Source organism: Oncorhynchus mykiss, chromosome 10, assembly GCF_057628025.1.
Source record: "Oncorhynchus mykiss isolate SJ-2025 chromosome 10, ASM5762802v1, whole genome shotgun sequence".
In the NCBI taxonomy this organism is placed as follows: domain Eukaryota; kingdom Metazoa; phylum Chordata; class Actinopteri; order Salmoniformes; family Salmonidae; genus Oncorhynchus; species Oncorhynchus mykiss.
The window spans coordinates 34704881-34727686 of record NC_143031.1 but is presented as its reverse complement, the minus strand read 5'-3'; the positions used below and the strand labels follow the sequence as shown (position 1 = coordinate 34727686).

General features: G+C 42.4%; 2 protein-coding genes across 5 annotated transcripts; one reads left to right on the top strand and one right to left on the bottom strand.

Annotated features, from left to right (window-relative positions):
* Window positions 1–821: 821 nt before the first annotated feature.
* On the bottom strand, window positions 822–7712 carry taf9 (TAF9 RNA polymerase II, TATA box binding protein (TBP)-associated factor). 4 transcript variants are annotated; one of them, XM_021618175.3, is made up of 7 exons: window positions 7232–7712; window positions 6618–6699; window positions 6354–6490; window positions 6123–6257; window positions 5927–6008; window positions 5610–5720; window positions 822–1172 (listed from the first exon to the last, which is right to left on the bottom strand). In XM_021618175.3, exons 1-7 carry the CDS (start codon window positions 7265–7267, stop codon window positions 1015–1017), a joined length of 741 nt encoding a protein of 246 aa, XP_021473850.1. In that variant the 5' UTR covers window positions 7268–7712; the 3' UTR covers window positions 822–1014. The 4 variants fall into 4 exon arrangements, with proteins under 4 accessions (XP_021473850.1, XP_090042561.1, XP_021473851.1 ...); XM_090186435.1 differs by having other exon boundaries at window positions 6593–6699; window positions 7232–7362; XM_021618176.3 differs by having other exon boundaries at window positions 7212–7307.
* On the top strand, window positions 7306–14615 carry ap4m1 (adaptor related protein complex 4 subunit mu 1). The gene is made up of 16 exons (XM_021618172.3): window positions 7306–7798; window positions 7962–8023; window positions 8149–8234; window positions 8347–8453; window positions 8633–8729; window positions 8891–9001; window positions 9172–9252; window positions 9389–9451; window positions 10371–10437; window positions 10594–10647; window positions 11064–11170; window positions 11289–11380; window positions 11579–11623; window positions 11867–11917; window positions 12051–12168; window positions 14255–14615. The coding sequence occupies exons 2-16, from the start codon at window positions 7966–7968 to the stop codon at window positions 14444–14446; spliced, it is 1329 nt and encodes a 442-aa protein (XP_021473847.3). The 5' UTR covers window positions 7306–7798; window positions 7962–7965; the 3' UTR covers window positions 14447–14615.
* The last annotated feature ends 8191 nt before the right edge of the window (window positions 14616–22806 follow it).

Genomic DNA, 22806 nt, shown 5'->3' with positions numbered 1-22806 from the left:
AGATCTGTTTGGGCTTCCTGCAGTTCATTTGCAGTACATATTATTTGCAATTATGTTCCAGTCCCCTGAACATCCACTCAATAAAAAAATTGGCCCGTGACTGAATCTAGTTGATGATCCCTGGTCTAGGGTGTCTGGGATGTTGGAGTTTATGTGTGTCATAACCAGCCTTTCAAATGACTTCATGCTTACATGTGAGTGCTACAGGGTGGTAATCATTGTGGCAGGTAGTCTTAGATTTCTTGGGAACAGGAATGATGGTGGTCAGCTTGAGACATGGGGATTAGAGACTGGGAAAAGGAGAACTGTGTGCGCGACCAATAAACTTTGATTTGGTCCGTTTCTTGGACCATACATCCATCACTAATCCAGTTAAGAAGAATTTAAACCCATATGTCCTAATGTACATCTATACTTATGTTACTCCGTTATTAATGTGCAATATCTGATTGCTGTAGTAGCTGGGGAAGTTTTGACAGGACCATCAGTTTCTTACTGTTCATCTCAGGACAATGACAAAAAGTGCGCTAGTCTACTGCTTTGATATTCAAGTGTATATTCCCAATAAAAATAATCAGATCATGGAGTCATCAGATTGACATCTCCCTCTATTATCAACTGAGTGGAACAAGTCCTCTAAACTATTCCCAGACTGAAGTGTAAAAATCCTATTGTATTCACTCATATCTTGCTTTCTGCATTTGAAGTACCATTAGAAGTTTCAAGCTTTATATTTGTTTTAAAACTTAGTTCCAAGCTAAATCCTGCACTGTGGTAATGTGTCCAACTAGTGTTCCATAAAATAAATTTCATAGACTACATTTATTCACACTTTTTTTATTTTTATATACAAAAATTAGTGGCAAACAGGCATGACACTACACTTACTAAATGTCCACAACAATGATGGGGGAATTGTAGGCTGGCTGGCTAACCTCAAAACTACCTTCTACTATATTTACAGCACACTCTTGATTTCATCTAGCGGACTCCTTTATCAGATTATACATGAGGTCATAATGCATCATAGTCATCGTCGTCTTCATGCTTCCTCTTCAGCGATTCGCTGGCCGAGTTCTGTGACACCATGTTGGTGGTGATGAGGATCTTTTTGGATCCGATCAGGGAGGGGTTGATGAGGACATTTTGAACCATTGGAGTGGATGGTGTGGCTGTCGGAAAACAAAAGACAATAATATCAGGATTTATTATGAACATTTAAAATTAACATTTAAAATGCACATTTTATTAAGTGAATAAACAACTGAATTGAAGCGTCTGAGAGACTTGTATCAAGGGGTAGGGGTAAAAGTGACTAGGTAATCAGGATATAGAACAGAGTAGCAGCAGCGTATGTGAAAGTGTGTCCGTGTGTGGCATCAATAAGCATATGTGTTTGTATGTACCGTGTGTGTTGGAGTGTCAGTGTAGTGTGTGTGTGTGTATGTGTGTGGATAGAGTCTAGTGAGTGTGCCAGTCAAGGGAGTCAGTGCAAAACTATTAAATTAAGATAAATAAATAAATAAATGGGAGGTCAATGTAAATAATTTTCAGTGCCTTCTGACACTGCCTGGTATAGAAGTCCTGGATGGTAGGGAATTCGGCCCCAGTGATGTACTGGGCCGTATGAACTACCCTCTGTAGTGCCTTGTGGTCGGATGCTGAACAGTTGCCATACCAAGCTGTGCTGCAGCAATTGAAGATACTCTCAATGGTGCAGCTGTAGAACTTTGAGGATCCGAGGGCCCATGACAAATCTTTTCAGCCTCCTAAGGGTGAAAGAGGCATTGTCGTGCCCTCTTCATGACTGTGTTGGTGTGCTTGGACTACGATAGGTCATTAGTGATGTGAACACAGGAACTTTAAGCTCTTGACCTTCTCCACTACAGCCCTGACGTAAATGCGGGTGTGTTCGGGCCTCCGTTTCCTGTAGTCTACAATAAGCTCCTTTGTCTTGCCCACGATGAGGGAGAGGTTGGTGTCCTGGCACCACACTGCCAGGTCTCTGACCTTCTTGGGCACAGTCACTATGGTGGTCTGCTTAAAACATATACAGTGAGGCAAAAAAGTATTTAGTCAGCCACCAATTGTGCAAGTTCTCCCACTTAAAAAGATGAGGCCTGTAATTATCATAGGTACACTTCAACTATGACAGACAAAATGAGAAAAAAAAATCCAGAAAACTCACATTGTAGGATTTTTAATGAATTTATTTGCAAATTATGGTGGAAAATAAGTATTTGGTCAATAACAAAAGTTTATCTCAATAACCAGTTCAAACAGGTGCCATTAATACAGGTAACGAGTGGAGGACAGAGGAGCCTCTTAAAGAAGAAGTTACAGGTCTGTGAGAGCCAGAAATGTTGCTTGTTTGTAGGTGACCAAATACTTATTTTCCACCATAATTTGCAAATAAATTTCATAAAAAAATCCTACAATGTGATTTTCTGGATTTTTTTTCTCATTTTGTCTATCATAGTTGAAGTGTACCTATGATGAAAATTACAGGCCTCTCTCATATTTTTAAGTGGGAGAACTTGCACAATTGGTGGCTGACTAAATACTTTTTTTGCCCCACTGTAGGTATGACAGACTCGGACAGGGAGAGGTTGAAAATGTCAGTGAAACTTGCAAGTTGGTCAGTGCATGCTCGCAGTACACGTTCTGGTAATCCATCTGGCCCTGTGGCCTTGTGAATGTTGACCTGTGTTACTCACATCGGCAGCGGAGAGCGCGATCACACAGTCTTCCGGTACAGCTGATGCTCTCATGCAAGTTTAAGTGTTATTTGCCTCGAAGCGAGCATAGAAGTAGTTTAGCTCATCTGGTAGGCTGGTAGACATCCGACGACATCCGACGAGCGTCAGAGCCGGTGTAGTACGACTCGATCTTAGTCCTGTATTGATGCTTCGCCGGAGGGCATAGCGGAATTTCTTATAAGCTTCCGGGTTAGAGTTCCACTCCTTGAAAGTGGCAGCTCTAGCCTTTAGCTCAATGCGGATGCTGCCTGTAATCCATGGCTTCTAGTTGGGGTATGTACGTACAGTCACTATGGGGGCGAAGTCATCAATGCACTTATTGATGAAGCCAATGACAGATGCGGTGTACTCCTCAATGCCATTGGAAGAATCCCAGAACATATTCCAGTCAGTGCTAGCAAAACAGTCCAGTAGCTTAGCATCTGCTTCATCTGACTTTTTTATTGATCTGGTGGTTCCTGCTTTAATTTTAGCTTGTAAGCAGGAATCAGGAATTATGGTCAGATTTGCCAAATGGAGGGCGAGGGAGAGCTTTGTATGCATCTCTGTGTGTGGAGTACACAGTTGAAGTCGGATGTTTACATACACCTTAGCCAAATACATTTAAACTCAGTTTCAGAATTCATGACATTTAATCCTAGTAAAAAATTCCCTGTCTTAGGTCAGTAAGGATCACAACTTAATTTTAAAAATGTGAAATGTCAGAATAATAATAATAGAGAATTATTTATTTCAGCTTTTATTTCTTTCATCACATTCTCCATGGGTCAGAAGTTTACATAAACTCAATTAGTATTTGGTAGCATTGCTTTCAAATTGCTTAACTTGGGTCAAACGTTTCAGGTGGCTTTCCACAAGCTCCCCACAATAAGTTGGGTGAATTTTGGCAAATTCCTCCTGACAGAGCTGGTGTAACCAAGTCAGGTTTGTAGGCCTCCTTGCTCGCACACGCTTTTTCAGTTCTGCCCACACATTTTCTATAGGATTGAGGTCAGGGCGAGGTCAGGGCTTTGTGATGGCCACTCCAATACCTTGACTTTGTTGTCCTTACGCCATTTTGACACAACTTTGGAAGTATGCTTGGGTTATTGTCCATTTGGAAGACCCATTTGCGACCAAGCTTTAACTGATGTCTTGAGATGTTGCTTCAATACATCCACATAATTTCCCCACCTCATGATGCCATCTATTTTGTGAAGTGCACCAGTCTCTCCTGCAGCAAAGCACCCCACAACATGATGCTGCCACCCCCGTGCTTCACGGCTGGGATGGTGTTCTTGGTTTGCAAGCCTCCCCCTTTTTCCTACAAACATAACAATGGTCATTATGGCCAAACAGTTATATTTTTGTTTCATCAGACCAGAGGACATTTCTCCAAAAAGTACAATCTTTGTCCCCATGTGCAGTTGCAAACCGTAGTCTGGCTTTTTTATGGCGATTTTGGAGCAGTGGCTTCTTCCTTGCTAAGCAGCCTTTCAGGTTGTGTTGATATAGGACTCGTTGTACTGTGGATATAGATACTTTTGTACCGGTTTCCTCCAGCATCTTCACAAGGTCCTTTGCTGTTGCTCTGGGATTGATTTGTACTTTTCGCACCAAAGTACGTTTATCTCTAGGAGACAGAATGTGTCTCCTTCCTGAGCAGTATGGCGGCTGCGTGGTCCCATGGTGTTGCGTACTATTGTTTTTACAGATGAACGTGGTACCTTCGGGCATTTGGAAATTGCTCCTAAGGATGAACCAGACTTGTGGAAACTAACCGACATGCCAAAACTATAGTTTGTTAACGAGAAATTTGTGGAGTGGTTGAAAAACAAGTTTTAATGACTCCAACCTAAGTGTTTGTAAACTTCCGAATTCAACTGTAGGTCGTCCATAGTTATTTTCCCTCTGGTTGCACATTTAACATGCTGATAGAAATTTGGTCAATCTTATTTAAGTTTCCCTGCATTAAAGTCCCCGGCTACTAGGAGTGCAGCCTCTGGGTGAGCGTTTTCTTGTTTGATTATGGCAGAATACAGCTCATTCAATGCCATCTTAGTGCCAACCTCTGACTGAAGTGGTATGTAAAAGAGCTATGAAGAATACAGATGAGAACTCTCTTGGTAGGTAGTGTGATCTACAGCTTATCATGATATACTCAACCTCAGGAACGCAATAGCTCGAGACTTCGTTAGATATAGTGCACCAGCTGTTATTTACAAAAATACAAAGTCCGTCGCCCCTTGTTTTACCAGGCGCCGCTGTTCTATCCTGCCGGTACATTATATAACCAGCCAGCTGTATGTTGATATTGACGTCGTTCAGCCACGACTCCGTGAAGCATAAGATGTTACTCTTTTTAATGTCCCATTGGTAGTTTAATCTTCCCCGTAACTCGTCGATTTTATTGTCCAAAGATTGCATGTTTGCTAGCAGAATTGAGGGAAGTGGGGGTTTATTCGATCGCCTTCTCAGAAGGCAGCCCGCTCTCCGGCCTCTCTTTCTCCACCCCCTCTTCACGCAGATCACGGGGGTCTGGGCCTGCTCCCGAGGGAGCTGTATATCCTCCGCCTCGGGCTCGTCAGAGTTGTGAAAGAAGAAAAATGATTCTGCTAGTTCGTGGCGAGTAATTGCAGTCCTGATGTCTAGAAGTTATTTTCGGTCATAAGAGACGGTAGCAGCAAGTTACAAATGCAGATAAACGAACAAAAAACACAATTGGTCAGGAGCTCGTAAACCGGCCACCATTTCCTCCAGCGACATTTTCTAATGATGTAAATACGTAGTATACAATTTACAAGATTACAGTAGACTCCTTCACCAGCAATCTGAAGCAAGTTAGCAGTGTGAAATTAAGGTTAGTCTTACAGGACTTGGAGGCTGCAGTCTGTGAGGATGGGATCTGAACGCTGAAGCGCTGCCCCGACAGTGACACTGGCGTCCCCACTTTGGTTGTGACTGACTGCACCGAGGGAGTGCCTGGAAACATGCAGGAAGGAAGGAGTACATGTATTTTCTGTTTCATTACAAAAACAACAGATATGGTAGCAACAGGTCTGCACACCAGGAAGCAAACCCACATCCCATTGTCAAATAAGGACTTGGAGCAGTGTGTTAAAAAAAAAACATGTAATTTTATTACAAGGTATGAGTGAAAACATAGATTGCACAAAAGGGTCCCTCACCAAGGGTAGGCGTGCTGGGCCTGCTGGACACAGCTCCTATACTGAGGCGAGGCACTGTTATTCTCCCTGCAGATGAGGACACCTGCACAGAAGAGGAACAGTCAGAAGGATTCACAAAAGAAAACATACTGGAATAGAATACAATAAACATTGATTGCAAGTGTAGTAAAATCTGCAAAGCAGAACTTAAGGCTACCTTTTTCTGTATGGACTTAAGCCTGTAGTTAGGAGCAGTAAGACAGTAACGGTCAGGGGGCAGGCGTGGCCCAGTGTATGGCTTAATCAAGGGAAGAGGGGTCTGGTTCTTCTGCCTAGCTACATCCAGCAGGAACTGCACAAAGACAACATTGTCAGGAGTTAGTCTAGATCATTTATGAACATCAGAAAAAAATGTAAAGTCTGTCTTGGCACTAGTTTTAAATCTTACATCTCGTGGTGGTGGGGAGGTGAAGGACTGGTCCATTCGACACTGGATTGCAAGTCTTATGTCGTCAGCATCCACAATGTTCTTCTTGGCATGTGTTGCATAGATTTTGGCATCCTCAATAATAGTTGTCACATATCCTGTAAAATCAAATGATATTTAAGGACAGCTGTTCATTGTCTTGATACGTTGGTGTCTTGTAACTACTAAACATGCAATATTGCACACTGAGCATAACTAACCTGAGAGAGTTGAATGTATACTTACTGTAGGTAAATTCCAGCATTTGATTAATAACTCTGGGCTCATACTCTGTTATCCCCATGTCTTTGAGGATTTGGATCATAACCTTTGCAATGGAAAAATATGAGCACATAAGCAAGAAATGCAGTATGCTGTGTGGCTGCATGGACAAACATGAAGTAGAGTAACATTTCCATGTGTTGTCATCAACTGCACTAGCTAGTTACAACAATAACAGTCAGCAGCTGACGTTAGCTTGTCCTGCTAACTAACAAGCTAGCTATTAGTTACCATTCCCAATAGGCAAGTAGATGCCATTACACAAAAACAACGTTAGAATGATATGGAGTTATATTGCTGGACAGCTACTCTACAAATGCACATTTAAAATGAAGAGCGTCTGTTCTTCTAGTTCTAACGTTAGCTAGCTGACAAATAAATAACAAGCTAGCTAGTTACCGTAGTTAGCTAACGTTAGCGAGCTCACTAGCTAGCGAAATTTGACACAATCCTGCAAAAACTAGAAACTTTAATTCAGCTGTCATAAAAGATATCTAACTAAACACTCATCACCACTGAAGCTACACTAATGAAACTATGACACCTCAGAAATGGTACCTTAGACGGTTTACTCCTACCTGTGCATCTTTAGGAACAGTTTTCGGAGAAGCCATTTTCACGTTTGACCCTTACCCCGCCCATCCACTTCCGCACAGCCGTACTAAGATAAAATCAATATGCATAGTACCGCCACCCTCTGGTTCACCGCGTTCATGACACTTAGCTTTATTGTATATTATTTGGGAGCTTTATAAAATATACACATTTACTGTAAATGCATTGATCCAATAAAATATATAGCTAGCTATTCTATGAGACAAAAATACAACTCTAGCTGTTGTGAAATTGAAAGTGCAGGAACTGAAATAATCTCCCTAGGTGGCGCTGTGAAACTCGAGGTTGATTTAGCTGCCAGTCAACAAACACCAAATAAGAATTGACGCGTAAATAAACGATGGCTAGCTAGCCAGCTAGTTACGAATAATGTGATACCTATCTTCTTCGAGTTTACATTTCTGTCAACGTAGGGATTTTGGTATTTTGCATTATCAAGTAGCTAAGCAACCATCCTGTAGGAAAGCAGACACGATTGGAGGCACGATTCCTAGACAAGTAACGTTAAGTAGATTGTAATTTGGCTGCTGGTACGTAAATCTCATAAACACTGAATAACATTTGAAATGCTGATGTTTGATAGTCAGTGCCCACAGTGGGTTTGTCGATGTCATGGTCGTTATAATGTTAGTTGGAGCTAACTTCGGTTGATGTTACCGACTAACATGCATTGTTTTTTTTATTTCCCTCTAGTAAGATGATATCCCAGGTGTTCATATTGTCCTCCAAAGGAGATCACCTCATCTACAAAGACTGTATCCTACTTCATAATATCTTACCTTTCCCTCTTACACATATCCTTAATCTTCAGGCATTTCTCCCAGTGAGTTGTCAGTGGAAATGCTGTGAATAATGAATGGCCTTAACCCAGAGTTGTCAGTCCGTGGTGAAGCAGGAAAAGATGCTGTCAACAAATTCTATGAGATGGTCACTGCATTGACTGGTGGCCAGCCTCCAGTTGTAATGGTAAGTTGAAGGGTTTGGCAAATAGGCATGGTGTGGGTTTTGATCAGCCGTTTATTACGGTATAATCATAGTTTCAAACAGTAATGTGATTTCCCTCCATGGTTGCCCACAGAAACACAAGGAGCTGCATTTTGTTCACATCAGACAGGGAGGGCTCTATTGGGTTGCCACGACGAAAGCTGATGCCTCTCCCTTCACCATCATCGAGTTCCTAAATAGGTAATTGTGTCTGTAAGGAATGTATTCTACAAGTAGCTTTCTGTGTATTTAATCTTATTTGGTGTGCATCAGTCTCTCCACAACAACCTGATTTACAGGTTGGCCTCTACTGTGTGTGTGTGTGTGTGTGTGTGTGTGTGTGTGCGTGCATTTCATGTTTTGCTTACTGTGTGTCACAGATTAACAGCCCTGGTTAAGGACTACTGTGGTTGTCTGTCAGAGAAGTCTGTCCAGATGAACTTTGCTCTCATTTATGAGCTGTTGGATGAGGTAGTGGTGAGTATTCTCTCTCCTCTGGAATCTATATTTATGCCATTTTGAAGGCCCTATATTTGATCCTAGTTATCCGTGCCTATCTCCGTTCCTCCTTATTCCCACTGTCATCTATTTTCCTCCCTCTCTCTCGTCCCACCTTTCTCTCACTTGATCCCCTTTAGGACTTTGGTTACATTCAGACGACCTCTACTGATATCCTGAAGAACTTCATCCAGACTGAGGCGGTCAGCTCCAAACCCTTCAGCTTGTTTGACCTTAGTAACGTGGGGCTGGTAAGACACCAATGCATGGTCACAATCACACTGACTCTTGGGGCTGCCCTGAAAATAAGTGCACTGGGTCCCATTTGCTAACATTTCCTGGTTATCTGCTTTTTAACCTTAACTTGTCGAGCCCTACTTACTCAGCTCTTTTATTCCACTTTCTTTTCCCTCCTGGTCAGTTTGGAGCAGACACCCAGCAGAATAAAGTGGCCCCCAGTGCAGCTGCCACACGGCCCATCGTGTCAAGTCAAGGAGAACAGGTAAAGACTGTGTCTACTGCTGGATGTTATGGGCTATTCCTAGGTGCTAGTGTGTTGATCGATGAAGATGTACAGATATGTATGAATTCTTTGTATATATGTATTCAACACCTTGTTTTTTCCCTTCTGTCTTCAGGGAAGCAAAAACGAGATATTTGTGGATGTGATTGAAAGGATGTCTGTAGTCATTGGTGCCAATGTAAGTATCACTGATTACATGGTGGAGCCATGCATATGATCAGTATCTCTTCCTTAAAGGTCAAGTCTCTCTACATATGTGAAAATGGCACATTTCTATGATCTGTAGTTAAGAGGATAAGAAGAACGGTCCTAACAAAACACTGCTCTGTAGCTAGGTGTCCATCCAATTGGCGACAGATTTTCATGTGAATATTCTAAAATCTGCATAAAGAAAATATGTGCATTTTCCCACCAGTGGTGTGTTTCTACCAAATGTGTGTAATGATGGTGACAGGTGTACGTAATGAAGGGCAGCCTGGCACCCTCGAGCGCTAGAGAGGGAGAGCGGGAGCAGGCATGGTGTAATCGATAGCCTACTAAACTGCATGGTTTCCAGAGTCGCAGTAGGACCACATATCATCGCATGACTAAATTTACTTCGATATGATGGTTATTATGTCAATATTTGCATATAAATGCGTTTCAACCTCCATTTCTCACAAAAAAACAGAAGAATAACAAAAAAATTATGTCTGCATTTTTTACACAATATGACTATACTCACAAAAACTGTGGAGGGAAACGTAGTTAGTGATATCACAGGGTAGGATTAAACGTTTTAAAATATTGTGATTTTCAAAACCTGTAACGAGTTTCTTGTTCTCCAAGTCACCACACATCTCATAGTGTTTGAAAATCACTGTTGTAACTTCTGATGAGGTCATTGGGTAGAACCAATTCTATTATTATATAATTCTATTATGTTATATATTTTTTCTTCAAGGCGTAGAAATGCACTGTTTTCACATCTCTGGCTTGGTGCTGGAGATCATGAATATGAGCTTGAAAAGGGGCAGAGTTGCACTTTAACCTATACTTACTTTCTGTCCTTTCCATTTCTCTCTCTCAAAGCAATTAATTCCCTCACTGTTCTCCAGGGAGTTCTGATGAAGGCAGACATTGAGGGAGAGATCAGAGTGAAGTGTTACATGCCAAGTTGCTCAGGTGAGTTTTCGTGTTTCAAGTCTTCATTTTGAATGATAAGCTGCCAGAGTAGGTACGGTAAATAGAGGGCAAGTACAAATCCAAATTCCTCTGTGTCAAATTCTCATCACTTTCTCTCCCTTTCCCCCTCTACTCTGTTCCTCACCCTGTTGATAGAGATGCGGATTGGACTGAATGAAGAGTTCAGCATAGGAAAGTCCCAGCTGAGTGGTTGGTACCATCCCTTTGCAAATACTACATCCTTCACTGGCAATATTGGTCAATTTTATAAGATCAGCAATCACTGTGCTGACTGTATGTGTGACCTGGATGATTACTACACTTCCTGTAAAATCCTGCATAAGATTAATATGAGGCCATTGTATTAAAATGTATGATTCCCTGCCACGGCATTGATTGTCATAATGGATGTTATTGACCTTTAGTTGTACTCTTATCCATGTTGTGGAAGAGCACAGTCACTATGGGCTGAATTCCCATGGATTCATATTTGCACACATTCTCGTTCAGCTCTCTCATTGACATCAAGGCATTACACAAAAGTCTGCTATCTGCTTTTATTCAAATGAGGATTCTGCCAAATATTCCAAATGTAATTTCCCTTCCCCCACCCTCTCTCCTCTCAGGTTATGGGGCAGCTGTTCGTGTGGATGAGTGCAGCTTCCACCAGGCTGTCAGGCTGGATGAGTTTGACACCTATAGAATTCTGAAAGTGTGTCCAAGCCAAGGAGAGGTGCTCATGGAATTGACTAAATCACACAAGTATTGTTGTAGTGTTTGTGTGTATCTCACTGTTATATAAACAAATGTATTCTCTCTCACAGTGTCTCACAAACATTTTCCTTCTCTAGCAAACAGTGATGCAATACCAGTTGTGTGATGACCTACCCACAGCCCCTCCATTCCGTCTATTCCCTTCTATAGAGAGGGACAGTGGTGGCAGGTACAGAACCCTGTTCATTCATGTTGGGTAGAGAACCCTTTACCAGAACCATCTCAAAATATGTAGAACACACAGATTTCCCTTACTCTTGATGACAGTAATTTTAACTTCCCCATTTTACTAACTTGAGTGTTGGGAAATCAAGTCTTTAAACAACCCAACCACCACCCTTAACACACACTTGTTCTTCCCCTGTAGGTTGTTGATGTACCTGAAGCTGCGGTGTGACCTGCCCCCAAAGAGGTCAGTTCTCCATTAACAGGAAATGCTTATTTGCTGATATGCATCTTCTGTATGTTGAGAATGTAGAGTTTGCATGGAGCATATGTGGTAGTCATTGAACACTTTATCATGTTTTATGATGCAGATTATAATAGTTTAATAACATATGATTGTGTAGTCTGTCAGTGTGATTGTCCTTGCCTTCTCTGACTGGGCTGCAACTTAAGTCCCTCTGTCACTGAGGCAATCTCTTTTCTCTTACAGCGCTGCTATTAATGTTTCTATTACAATACCGGTACCCAAGGGCTCGCTTCGGTGAGAAGAAACTCCTTTTTCTATCTCATGTTCCCTCCATCTTTTGCTTTGTCTCTCACTATGTGTAACCCCCCCACACACTACATAACAAGCTCCCCCTCCTCTCTCTTTTCTCACCCTCTTTGTTCTCCAGTCTCTCTCAGGAGTTGAGCAGCCCAGACCAGAGTGCTGAGCTGCAGCCAAAAAACAAGGCTGTCCATTGGGAGATCCCTCGCTTCCCTGGGGGCGCACAGCTCTCCGCCCTGTTCAAGGTGACTAAACATATCCGAACAACAATGGGAAACATGGAAATAGTAGATACTGGTAGTGTGAGGGTATAATAGGCCAGTTTCAATGATTATGATGTCAGGAAATCAGGAACTTCTTATCAATCAGGAAGAATCACCTCTCTGCACTCGTGTTTGCTGTAGATCAGATTGTTCGGTGCAGATCAGGTTCTCAAAATCCATGAGCCATTTCGCATAGAGCAATGATGCATATGCAGACAGCATCGAATGGTTCACATGCAGTACCATTCAAAAGTTTGGACATAGCTATATGTTTTTTCTTTATTTGTACTATTTTCTACATTGTATAATAATAGTGAAGACGTCAAAGGTATGAAATAACACATATGGAATCATTTAGTAACCAAAAAAGTGTGAAACAAAATATTTTATTTTACATTTGAGGTCCTTCAAAGTAGCCACCCTTTGCTTTATTGACAGCTTTGCACACTCGGCATTCTCTCAACCTGCTTCATGAGGAATGTTTTTCCAACTGTCTTGAGAGAGTTTTCACATCCTGAGCACTTGTTGGCTGCTTTTCCTTCACTCTGTGGTTCAACTCATCCCAAACCATCTCAATTGGGTTGAGGTCGGGTGATTGTGGAGGCCAGGTCATCTGATGCAGCACTCCATCACTCTCCTTCTTGGTCAAATAGCCCTTGCACAGCCTGGAGGTGTGTTTTGGGTCATTGTCCTGTTGAAAAACAAATGATAGTCCCACTAAGAGCAAACCAGATGAGATGGCGTATCGCTGCAGAATGCTGTGGTAGCCATGCTGGTTAAGTGTACCTTGAATTCAAAATAAATCACACAATGTCACCAGCAAAGCACCCCCACACCATCACTCCTCCACCATGCTTCACAGTGGGAACCACACATGTGGAGATCATACGTCTCACAAAGACACAGCGGTTAGAACCAAAAATCTCAGATTTGGACTCATCAGACCAAAGGACAGATTTCCACCAGTCTAATGTGGCTCATGTTTCTTGGCCCAAGCAAGTCTCTTCTTCTTATTTAATTATTTTTTTTTTACCTTTATTTAACTAGGCAAGACAGTTAAGAACAAATTCTTATTTTCAATGACGGCCAGGAGTAGAACGACAGATTTGTACCTTGTCAGCTCAGGGGTTTGAACTTGCAACCTTCCGGTTACTAGTCCAACGCTCTAACCACTAGGCTACCCTTGGTGTCCTTTAGTAGTGGTTTCTTTGCAGCAATTCGACCATGAAGGCCTGATTCACACAGTCTCCTCTGAACAGTTGATGTTGAGATGTCTGTTACTTGAACTCTGTGAAGCATTTATTTGGTCTGCAATCTGAGGTGCAGTTAATTGGCCATTTTTGAGGCTGGTAACTCTAATTAACTTATCCTCTGCAGCAGAGGTAACTCTGGGTCTTCCTTTCCTGTGGCGGTCCTCATGAGAGCCAGTTTTATCATAGCGCTTGATGGTTTTTCCGACTGCACTTGAAGAAAGTTATTGAAATTTTCCAGATTGACTGACATTGATGTCTTAAAGTAACGATGGACTGTCGTTTCTCTTTGCTTATTTGAGCTGTTCTTGCTATAATATGGACTTGGTCTTTTACAAAATAGGGTTATCTTCTGTATACCAACCCTACCTTGTCACAACACAACTGATTGGCTCAAACGCATTAAGAAGGAAAGAAATTCCACAAATTAACTTTTAACAAGGCATACCTTTTAATTGAAATGCATGCGCTGGTTGAGAGAACCATGTGTGTGCAAAGCTGTCATCAAGGCAAAGGGTGGCTACTTTGAAGAATCTCAAATATAAAATATATTTAGATTTGTTTTACACTTTTTTTGGTTTCTACATGATTCCATATGTGTTATTTCATAGTTTTAATGTCTTCACATTTATTCTACAATGTAAAAAATAGTAAAATAAAGAAAAACCCTTGAATGAGTAGGTGTGTCCAAACTTTTGACTGGTCTTGTACGTTAGTGGAAACTTTGCAAGTGCATTATATGCCCCTAATAGTAGATAGACAACTTTGTATATGATTGACCAACCTGCTGACCACTTCCTCTCTCTCTGTACATTCAGCTGGAGGTCTCTGGCCTTAGCGCTGCCTCGTTACAGGAAGTGGGACCGGTCAGTCTGAGCTTTGAGCTGCCGAAGTACACCTGCACAGGACTGCAAATTAGATTCCTCCGCCTGTCCCCGATACAGCCTGGACCGTCGCAACGCTGGGTCCGCTATGTAACCCATTCAGACTCGTATACCATCCGTATCTGATATGGACATACAGTACATACACACACCATTGATCAGTCAGACTCTGGCTTACTCTCAGTACAGATGTGAGCCCCGATCTTGACTGCCTGAAAACGTCAAGGGACTTTTGTATCAAATGTTTATTCTGTATATGGCGGAGTGACCCAATACAAATCTACTACATCAAAAAGTTACCCCTACATTTCACTATTGTCATTATATTATGTCATGTGGGAAATCATTCAGGAAAGTCTATGAATGTGCATAAAAACATTTCAGCACATTTTGAGTTTCTGTAATGCAGGGATAATCAGGATCAATATACAAATAACCAGGACCAACCCCTGGAGGTCCGCAGAGGTACTGCAGGGGGTCCACAGCTAGATAAAAAAGTATGTTTATATATACAGTACCAGTCAAAACGCCTCCTCATTCAAGGGTTTTTCTTTATTTTAACTATTTTCTACATTGTAGAATAATAGTGAAGACATCAAACTATAAAATAACACATATGTAACCAAAAAAGTGTTAAAACAAAATATATTTGAGATTCTTCAAAGTAGCCACCCTTTGCCTTGAGTCCACCTGTGGTAAATTCAATTGATTGGACATGATTTGGAAAGGCACACACCTGTCTATATAAGATCCCATAGTTGATAGTGCATGTCAGAGCAAAAACTAAGCCATGAGGTTGAAGGAATTCTGTCTATAGAGCTCTGAAACAGGATTGTGCTGAGACACAAATTTGGGGAAGGGTGCCAAAAAACGTCTGCTGCATTGAAAGTCCTCAAGAACACAGTGGCCTCCATCATTCTTAAATGTAAGAAGTTTGGAACCACCAAAACTCTTCCTAGAGCTGGCCGCCCGGCCAAACTGAGCAATCGGGGGAGAAGGGCCTTGGTTAGGGAGGTGACCAAGAACCCGATGGTCACTCTGACAGAGCTCCAGAGTTCCTCTGTGGAGATGGGGGAACCTTCCAGAAGGACAACCATCTTTGCAGCACTCCACCAATCAGGTCTTTATGGTAGAGTGGCCAGACGGAAGCAACGCCTCAGTAAAAAGGCACATGACAGCCCGCTTGGAGTTTGCCAAAAGTCACCTAAAGGACTCTCAGACCATGAGAAACAAGATTCTCTGGTCTGATGAAACCAAGATTGAACTCTTTGGCCTGAATGCCAAGCATCACGTCTGGAGGAAACCTGGCACCATCCCTACGGTGAAGTATGGTGGTGGCAGCATCATGCTGTGGGGATGGTTTTCAGCGGCAGGGACTGGGATACTAGTCCAGATTGAGAGAAAGATGAACAGAGCAAAGTACAGAGAGATCCTTGATGAAAACCTGCTCCAGAGCGCTCAGGACCTCAGACTGGGGTGAAGGTTCACCTTCCAACAGGACAACGACCCTAAGCACACAGCCAAGTCAAGGCAGGAGTGGCTTCGGGACAAGTCTCTGATTGTCTTTGAGTAGCCCAGCCAGAGCCCAGACTTGAACCCGGTCGAACATCTCTGGAGAGACCTGAAAATAGCTGTGCAGCGACGCTCCCCATCCAACCTGACAAAGCTTGCAGAGAAGAATGGGAGAAACCTAAATACAGGTGTGCCAAGCTTGTAGGGGCATACCTAATTTGCAAAAATTTCGAAAAAACTGTTTTCGCTTTGTCATTATGGGGTATTGTGTTTAGATTGATGGGGGAAAATGTAATACATTTTAGAATAAGGCTGTAACGTAACAAAGTGGAAAAGGGAAGGGGTTTGAATACTTTCCTAAAGCACTGTATAGTGGTGTATGACTCCAGGATTTTTGGAGTCGACTCAGACTCCTGTGGTTGGAGTCGACTCTTGCTCAACTCCCAAAACACGCTGAAACTGATGTGCATACAGCACCTCATTGCAGAGTCCTACTCGGCAGTAGCGGTATATGGGTAAAATCACTAGAGAAGCGCTGTTTGCTCTACAACCTGTTAATTCATATGCCTTGCGACTAATATGTAAGCCAAAAGGCAGAGACCATAAGAAGGCAGAATAAATTCAACCACACCTTTGTTTTATACCAAAACTGGATAGCAACCTCTGTCCATTGAAGTCCACAAACCATATTGCATGTATCAAAAATCAAATCAAATGTATTTATATAGCCCTTCGTACATCAGCTGATATCTCAAAGTGCTGTACAGAAACCCAGCCTAAAACACCAAACAGCAGCAATGCAGGTGTAGAAGCACGGAGGCTAGGAAAAACTCCCTAGAAAGGCCAAAACCTAGGAAGAAACCTAGAGAGGAACCAGGCTATGTGGGGTGGCCAGTCCTCTTCTGGCTGTTCAAATGTTCATAAATGACCAGCATGGTCAAATAACAATAATCCCAGGCAGAACAGTTGAAACTGGAGCAGCAGCACGGCCAGGTGGACTGGGGACAGCAAGGAGTCATCATGTCAGGTAGTCCTGAGGCATAGTCCTAGGGCTCAGGTCCTCCGAGAGAGAGAAAGAAAAAGAGAATTAGAGAGTGCATACTTAAATTCACACAGGACACCGGATAGGACAGGAGAAGTACTCCAGATATAACAAACTGACCCTAGCCCCCGACACAAACTACTGCAGCATAAATACTGGAGGCTGAGACAGGAGGGGTCAGGAGACACTGTGGCCCCATCCGATGACACCCCCGGACAGGGCCAAACAGGAAGGATATAACCCCACCCACTTTGCAAAAGCACAGCCCCCACACCACTAGAGGGATATCTTCAACCAAATCAAATCTAATTTTATTTGTCACATACACATGGTTAGCAGATGTTAATGCGAGTGTAGCGAAATGCTTGTGCATCTAGTTCCGACAATGCCGTAATAACCAACAAGTAATCTAACTAACAATTCCAAAACATTGCATAGTTTCCTAGGAACGCGAAGCGAGGCGGCCATCTCTGTCGGCGCCGGAAGTAAACATTACCATCCTGAGACAAGGCTGAGTATAGCCCACAAAGATCTCCGCCACGGCACAACCCAAGGGAGGGCGCCAACCCAGACAGGAAGATCACATCAGTGACTAAACCCACTCAAGTGACGCACCCCTCCTAGGGACGGTATGAAAGAGCCCTAGTAAGCCAGCGACTCAGCCCCTGTAATAGGGTTAGAGGCAGAGAATCCCAGTGGAAAGAGGGGAACCGGCCAGGCAGAGACAGCAAGGGCGGTTCATTGCTCCAGGGCCTTTCCGTTCACCTTTACACTCCTGGGCCAGACTACACCCAATCATATAACCCACTGAAGAGATGAGTCTTAAGTAAAGACTTAAAGGTTGAGACCGAGTTTGCGTCTCTTACATGGGTAGGCAGACCATTCCATAAAAATGGAGCTCTATAGGAGAAAGCCCTGCCTCCAGCTGTTTGCTTAGAAATTCTAGGGACAATTAGGAGGCCTGCGTCTTGTGACCGTAGCGTACGTGTAGGTATGTACGGCAGGACCAAATCAGAGAGATAGGTAGGAGCAAGCCCATGTAATGCTTTGTAGGTTAGCAGTAAAACCTTGAAATCAGCCCTTGCCTTGACAGGAAGCCAGTGTAGGGAGGCTAGCACTGGAGTAATATGATCAAATTTTTGGTTCTAGTCAGGATTCTAGCACCTGTATTTAGCACTAACTGAAGTTTATTTAGTGCTTTATCCGGGTAGCCGGAAAGTAGAGCATTGCAGTAGTCTAACCTAGAAGTGACAAAAGCATGGATACATTTTTCTGCATCATTTTTGGCCAGAGAGTTTCTGATTTTTGCAATGTTACGTAGATGGAAAAAAGCTGTCCTTGAAACAGTCTTGATATGTTCTTCAATTGAGAGATCAGGGTCCAGAGTAACGCCGAGGTCCTTCACAGTTTTATTTGAGACGACTGTACAACCATTAAGATTGATTGTTCAACAGAAGATCTCTTTGTTTCTTGGGACCTAGAACAAGCATCTCTGTTTTGTCCGAGTTTAAAAGTAGAAAGTTTGCAGCCATCCACTTCCTTATGTCTCAAACACATGCTTCTAGGGAGGGCAATTTTGGGGCTTCACCATGTTTCATTGAAATGTACAGCTGTGTGTCATCTGCATAGCAGTGAAAGTTAACAATATGTTTTCGAATATCATCCCCAAGAGGTAAAATATATAGTGAAAACAATAGTGGTCCTAAAACGGAACCTTGAGGAACACTGAAATGTACAGTTGATTTGTCAGAGGACAAACCATTCACAGAGACAAACTGATATCTTTCCGACAGATAAGATCTAATCCAGGCCAGAACTTGTCCGTGTAGACCAATTTGGGTTTCCAATCTCTCCAAAAGAATGTGGTGATCGATGGTATCAAAAGCAGCACTAAGGTCTAGGACCACGAGGACAGATGCAGAGCCTCGGTCTGATGCCATTAAAAGGTCATTTACCACCTTCACAAGTGCAGTCTCAGTGCTATGATGGGGTCTAAAACCAGATTGAAGCATTTCGTATACATGTACAGTATCAAACAGTTACATGACCTACAGCATGGTTAGTTTAATGTTTATGACTTTTTGGACCACTAAACAACTATTGATTTAGAACCACAGAGAGTTACCGCAAGTCGCAAGAAAACAGGAGCTGCCTCCACTATTCCAGCACCATTTCAACTTCAACATTTCAACATCATCAAATCACCTCTGCTTAGTCTAATACAATGACAACTAAATGATACCAAAAATGATTTAGTCCAATCAACGTAAGCTAAATATGATGTAGCTGTCCATGGTTCTAATTTCTGTGTGTGTGTGTGTGTGTGTGTGTGCGCGCTTTCGTGCAAGTAGGAAAATCCTGTTGACTCACCCTACTTGTAGAGAAATGCCAATGCCATCCTCTTCTCTTTCATTTTGATGAAACGGTCTATCACTCTGTCATACAGTACAAGCTTTTGTTTTTTGTTGTCCCAGGCTACCTGGCTAAAATGCTTGCTTGCATTTCCGTTCATGGGCAACATTAGCTAGTTAACATTAGCCTTCTACATATTGAACTTCCATCCTCTCAGTTCAGGGGCACAACAATGTATGAATTAATGGTTGGATCAGAATCGCTGTTATAATCATTGGCCAGTACGGAGATTTTAAGTAAAACCACAAGTCCAAATCTCTATTTCCATCCATGGCTAATTTAGCCAACAACACAACGAGATGCAACAATTCAAGTGTTTCTGTCAATGATGTGTGCTCTCAATGGGATTTGATAGGAGTGAAGCCAAATCCAAGCTGGCTTCCCTTGACACTTTTTTTGTGGAGCACCATTCAATAAACTCGCTCAGTTTAGCTCGATGCTGATTGGCTAATTTTTCATACTTTTTTTTGTCAAGCGAGGTAAGATGCTCGCTGGCTTCCCTTGCCTTCAATGCTATGGGCGGCAACAATGTCATACTCGTTTGGACCAGACAGCATCAGATAGATGGCCTTACACGTAGAGAGACAGAGGGGCGCTGTTTCTAGTGAGAACGCACATTCAGCCTCTTGCAAATTTGAAGGGAAATTATGAAACAGAGTTAAAAGAGATTATTTATGTTTTTTGCAAATAGTCCGGGTAGCCATTTGATTACCTGTTCAGGAGTCTTATGGCATGGGGGTAAAAGCTGTTGAGAAGCCTCTTGGACCTAGACTAGGCGCTCCGGTACCGCTTTCCATGCGGTAGCAGAGAGAACAGTCTTTGACTGGGGTGGCTGTGGTTGTTGACTATTTTTATGGCCTTTCTCTGACACCGCCTGGTGTAGAGGTCCTGGATGGCATCTTGTTTGAAAATAGAAGGTAACGTGTAGGAACTAAAATATTTATGTGATATTTCTGCAGTGTGCCGACTTGACGGATCCCATGGGATGATGTGGCACACTCTATGCTGATAAACCTATTTTTTGCCTTGGTATAGCTCTATTCGGACTGGTTTTACTAGAGACGTTGGTTTTGTAATTGTTATATAAGCATGTGCGCTATTCCACGGCACGATTCACACAATATTTGTTTTTCACAACTCCCCTGTAATTCAACATTTTTTCTAATTGGATTGACTCTTATGACGGAAGCATGGAGGGTTTTGTTGTGGCGTAAAGCTATTTGATGTCTAGACGATAATAGGCAACACTGATGACTCTTATTTGGCTGCCAAATGTATAGGTCTCCCCATAATATTTAAATTGATGAAGTGCGATCATAGGCTAATCATTATTTTAACGATCCATGATAGACGTCCTTCCTAATAACGATGCCCCCCACCCTGCTGATTTGAGCTTCTGAACCATATTTGAACATGATTGTGTTTGTGGATGAGAAAGTGAACATGCCTTTTCCAAAAAGTTTTGCGGAAATAGTATAGTGCTTTGCGATGTAGCTAGGTTTTCACGCCAACCCTAATCTAGCGCGTCTGATTCAATAATTAGCTGGTTGATAAACTGATCAGGTTAGTTACAACTGGGGTTGGAGCGAAGACCTACAGGAATTTAGCTCTCAGAGACTAAGGTTGGAGAGCCCTGACCTAGGACATCAACAGCCAACCAGTGTTTCATTAAATAATCTATAGGCACAAGTTTTTATTGCACATTTAGGCATAATTAAACTGATGCTGTTGGCGATTTTCAACTTCAATTCACTGGCACTATGAAGAATAGCTTAACCATACTCATTGATAGCCTAATATATACTTTTGGTGAATTTACGAGGCATTGCTAGACGTGCCATTGCTACACTGAACAAAAATATAAACGCAGCATACAACAACTTCAATGGTTTGACAGAGTTACAGTTAATATAAGGAAATCAGTCAATCAAAAATAAATGCATTAGGCCCTAACCTATGGATTTCACATGACTGGGTATTCAGATATGCATCTGTTGGTTCTCACAGAATGTAGGGGAGCGGATCAGTTAAATGAAACAATCTGAAAACCAGTCAGTATCTGACCAGTATCTGATTTGTCTCATGCAACGTGACACATCTTCTTCGCATAGATTTGATCAGGCTGTTGATTCACGCTGTCTGCCATCTGCCCGGGTACAGTTGAAACCAGGATTCATCCGTGAAGACCACACTTCTCCAGTGTGCCAGTAGCCATCGAATGTGAGCATTTGTCCACTGACGCCGGTTACTACGCCAAACTGCAAACGTAAGGTTTTCCAGAACAATCCTCATTCCATGCAATCTCACACATTGATCTTGTGTTTATATCAGATCCTCAAAAGGTTCTACAGCTGCACCCCCGAGAGCACTGGTTGCATCACTGCCTGGAATGGCAACTGCTCGGCCTCCGACCACAAGGCACTACAGAGTGTGTGTGTATGGCCCAGTACGTCATTAGGACCAAGCTTCCTGCCATCCAGGACGTCTATATCAGGCGGTGTCAGAGGAAGCTCTAAAAATTGTCAAAGACTCCAGCCACCCTAGTCATAGACTGTTATCTCTGCTACCGCACGGCAATCGATACCGGAGCGCCAACTCAAGGTCCAGAAGTCTTCTTAACAGCTTCTACCCCCAAGCCACAAGACTCCTGAAGAGCTAATCAAAGGGCTACCCAGACCCCTATTTTACGCTGCTGCTACTCTGTTTATTATCTATGCAAAGTCACTTTAACTCTACCTACATGTACATATAACCTTGACTAACCGGTGGCCCCGCACATTGACTCTGTACCAGTATCCCCTGTGTATAGCCTTGCTTGTTATTTTGCTGCTGCTGTTTAATTACTTTTTACTTTTTTCTATTTTTTACTTAACACATTTAAAATATTTTCTTAACTTCTTAAAGCATTGTTGGTTAATGGCTTGTAAGTAAGCATTTCACTGTAAGGTCTACACCTGGTGCATGTGACAAATAACATTTTATTTGTCACATGTATATATATGTATGATTAAAATGAATAATAATAATAAACCTTTGCGAAGTGAATTGTCTGTGTACAGTGCAACAGACACTTGAAGTGAAATACAGTTTACATGGAAATGACACTTTGGGACACATTTAATTGCAAAGTGATCTTTCATATAATTGATATACATGTTAATTACTGATACCTCCACTATGCTCACATGTTCTTGACCTGATTTGTTTTATGTTGTTTGCACAGCCAACGCTCTCACAGGAGTATTTACATGAACATTCCTGCTGGCCTACTTTTCCAAAAATCCATTCATACCACAGAAACATAACCACTGAAGGTTGGCCTTTCTCAGTTAGGTACGGAAATCCATTAATCCAATCCTAGTCTCATGGCCATCCCACACTTGAACTGGGTGCAGAGATTTGTCAAATCCCGTACAACAATCGCAGGTCCTGCAGCCAGGCAGCCACTTCCTGTAGTTCAGGAACAGGATGTGATGCCATCAGGCGAGGCCAGCCATCTTGTTGAGCAGGGCCATCTGGT

What these genes read in the sequence shown, in the direction of transcription:
- taf9 (XM_021618175.3), bottom strand. Translation starts at nt 7,267, where the DNA reads ATGGCTTCTCCGAAAACTGTTCCTAAAGATGCACAG. An exon ending in AATGCTGGAATTTACCTACA is followed by an intron (nt 6,491 to 6,617) that starts GTAAGTATACAT and finishes TTGATTTTACAG; the next exon opens with GATATGTGACAACTATTATT. An exon ending in GCCCAGCACGCCTACCCTTG is followed by an intron (nt 5,721 to 5,926) that starts GTGAGGGACCCT and finishes GCATGTTTCCAG; the next exon opens with GCACTCCCTCGGTGCAGTCA.
- ap4m1 (XM_021618172.3), top strand. Translation starts at nt 7,966, where the DNA reads ATGATATCCCAGGTGTTCATATTGTCCTCCAAAGGAGATCACCTCATC. An exon ending in GCCAGCCTCCAGTTGTAATG is followed by an intron (nt 8,235 to 8,346) that starts GTAAGTTGAAGG and finishes GGTTGCCCACAG; the next exon opens with AAACACAAGGAGCTGCATTT. An exon ending in TGTGTCCAAGCCAAGGAGAG is followed by an intron (nt 11,171 to 11,288) that starts GTGCTCATGGAA and finishes TTCCTTCTCTAG; the next exon opens with CAAACAGTGATGCAATACCA.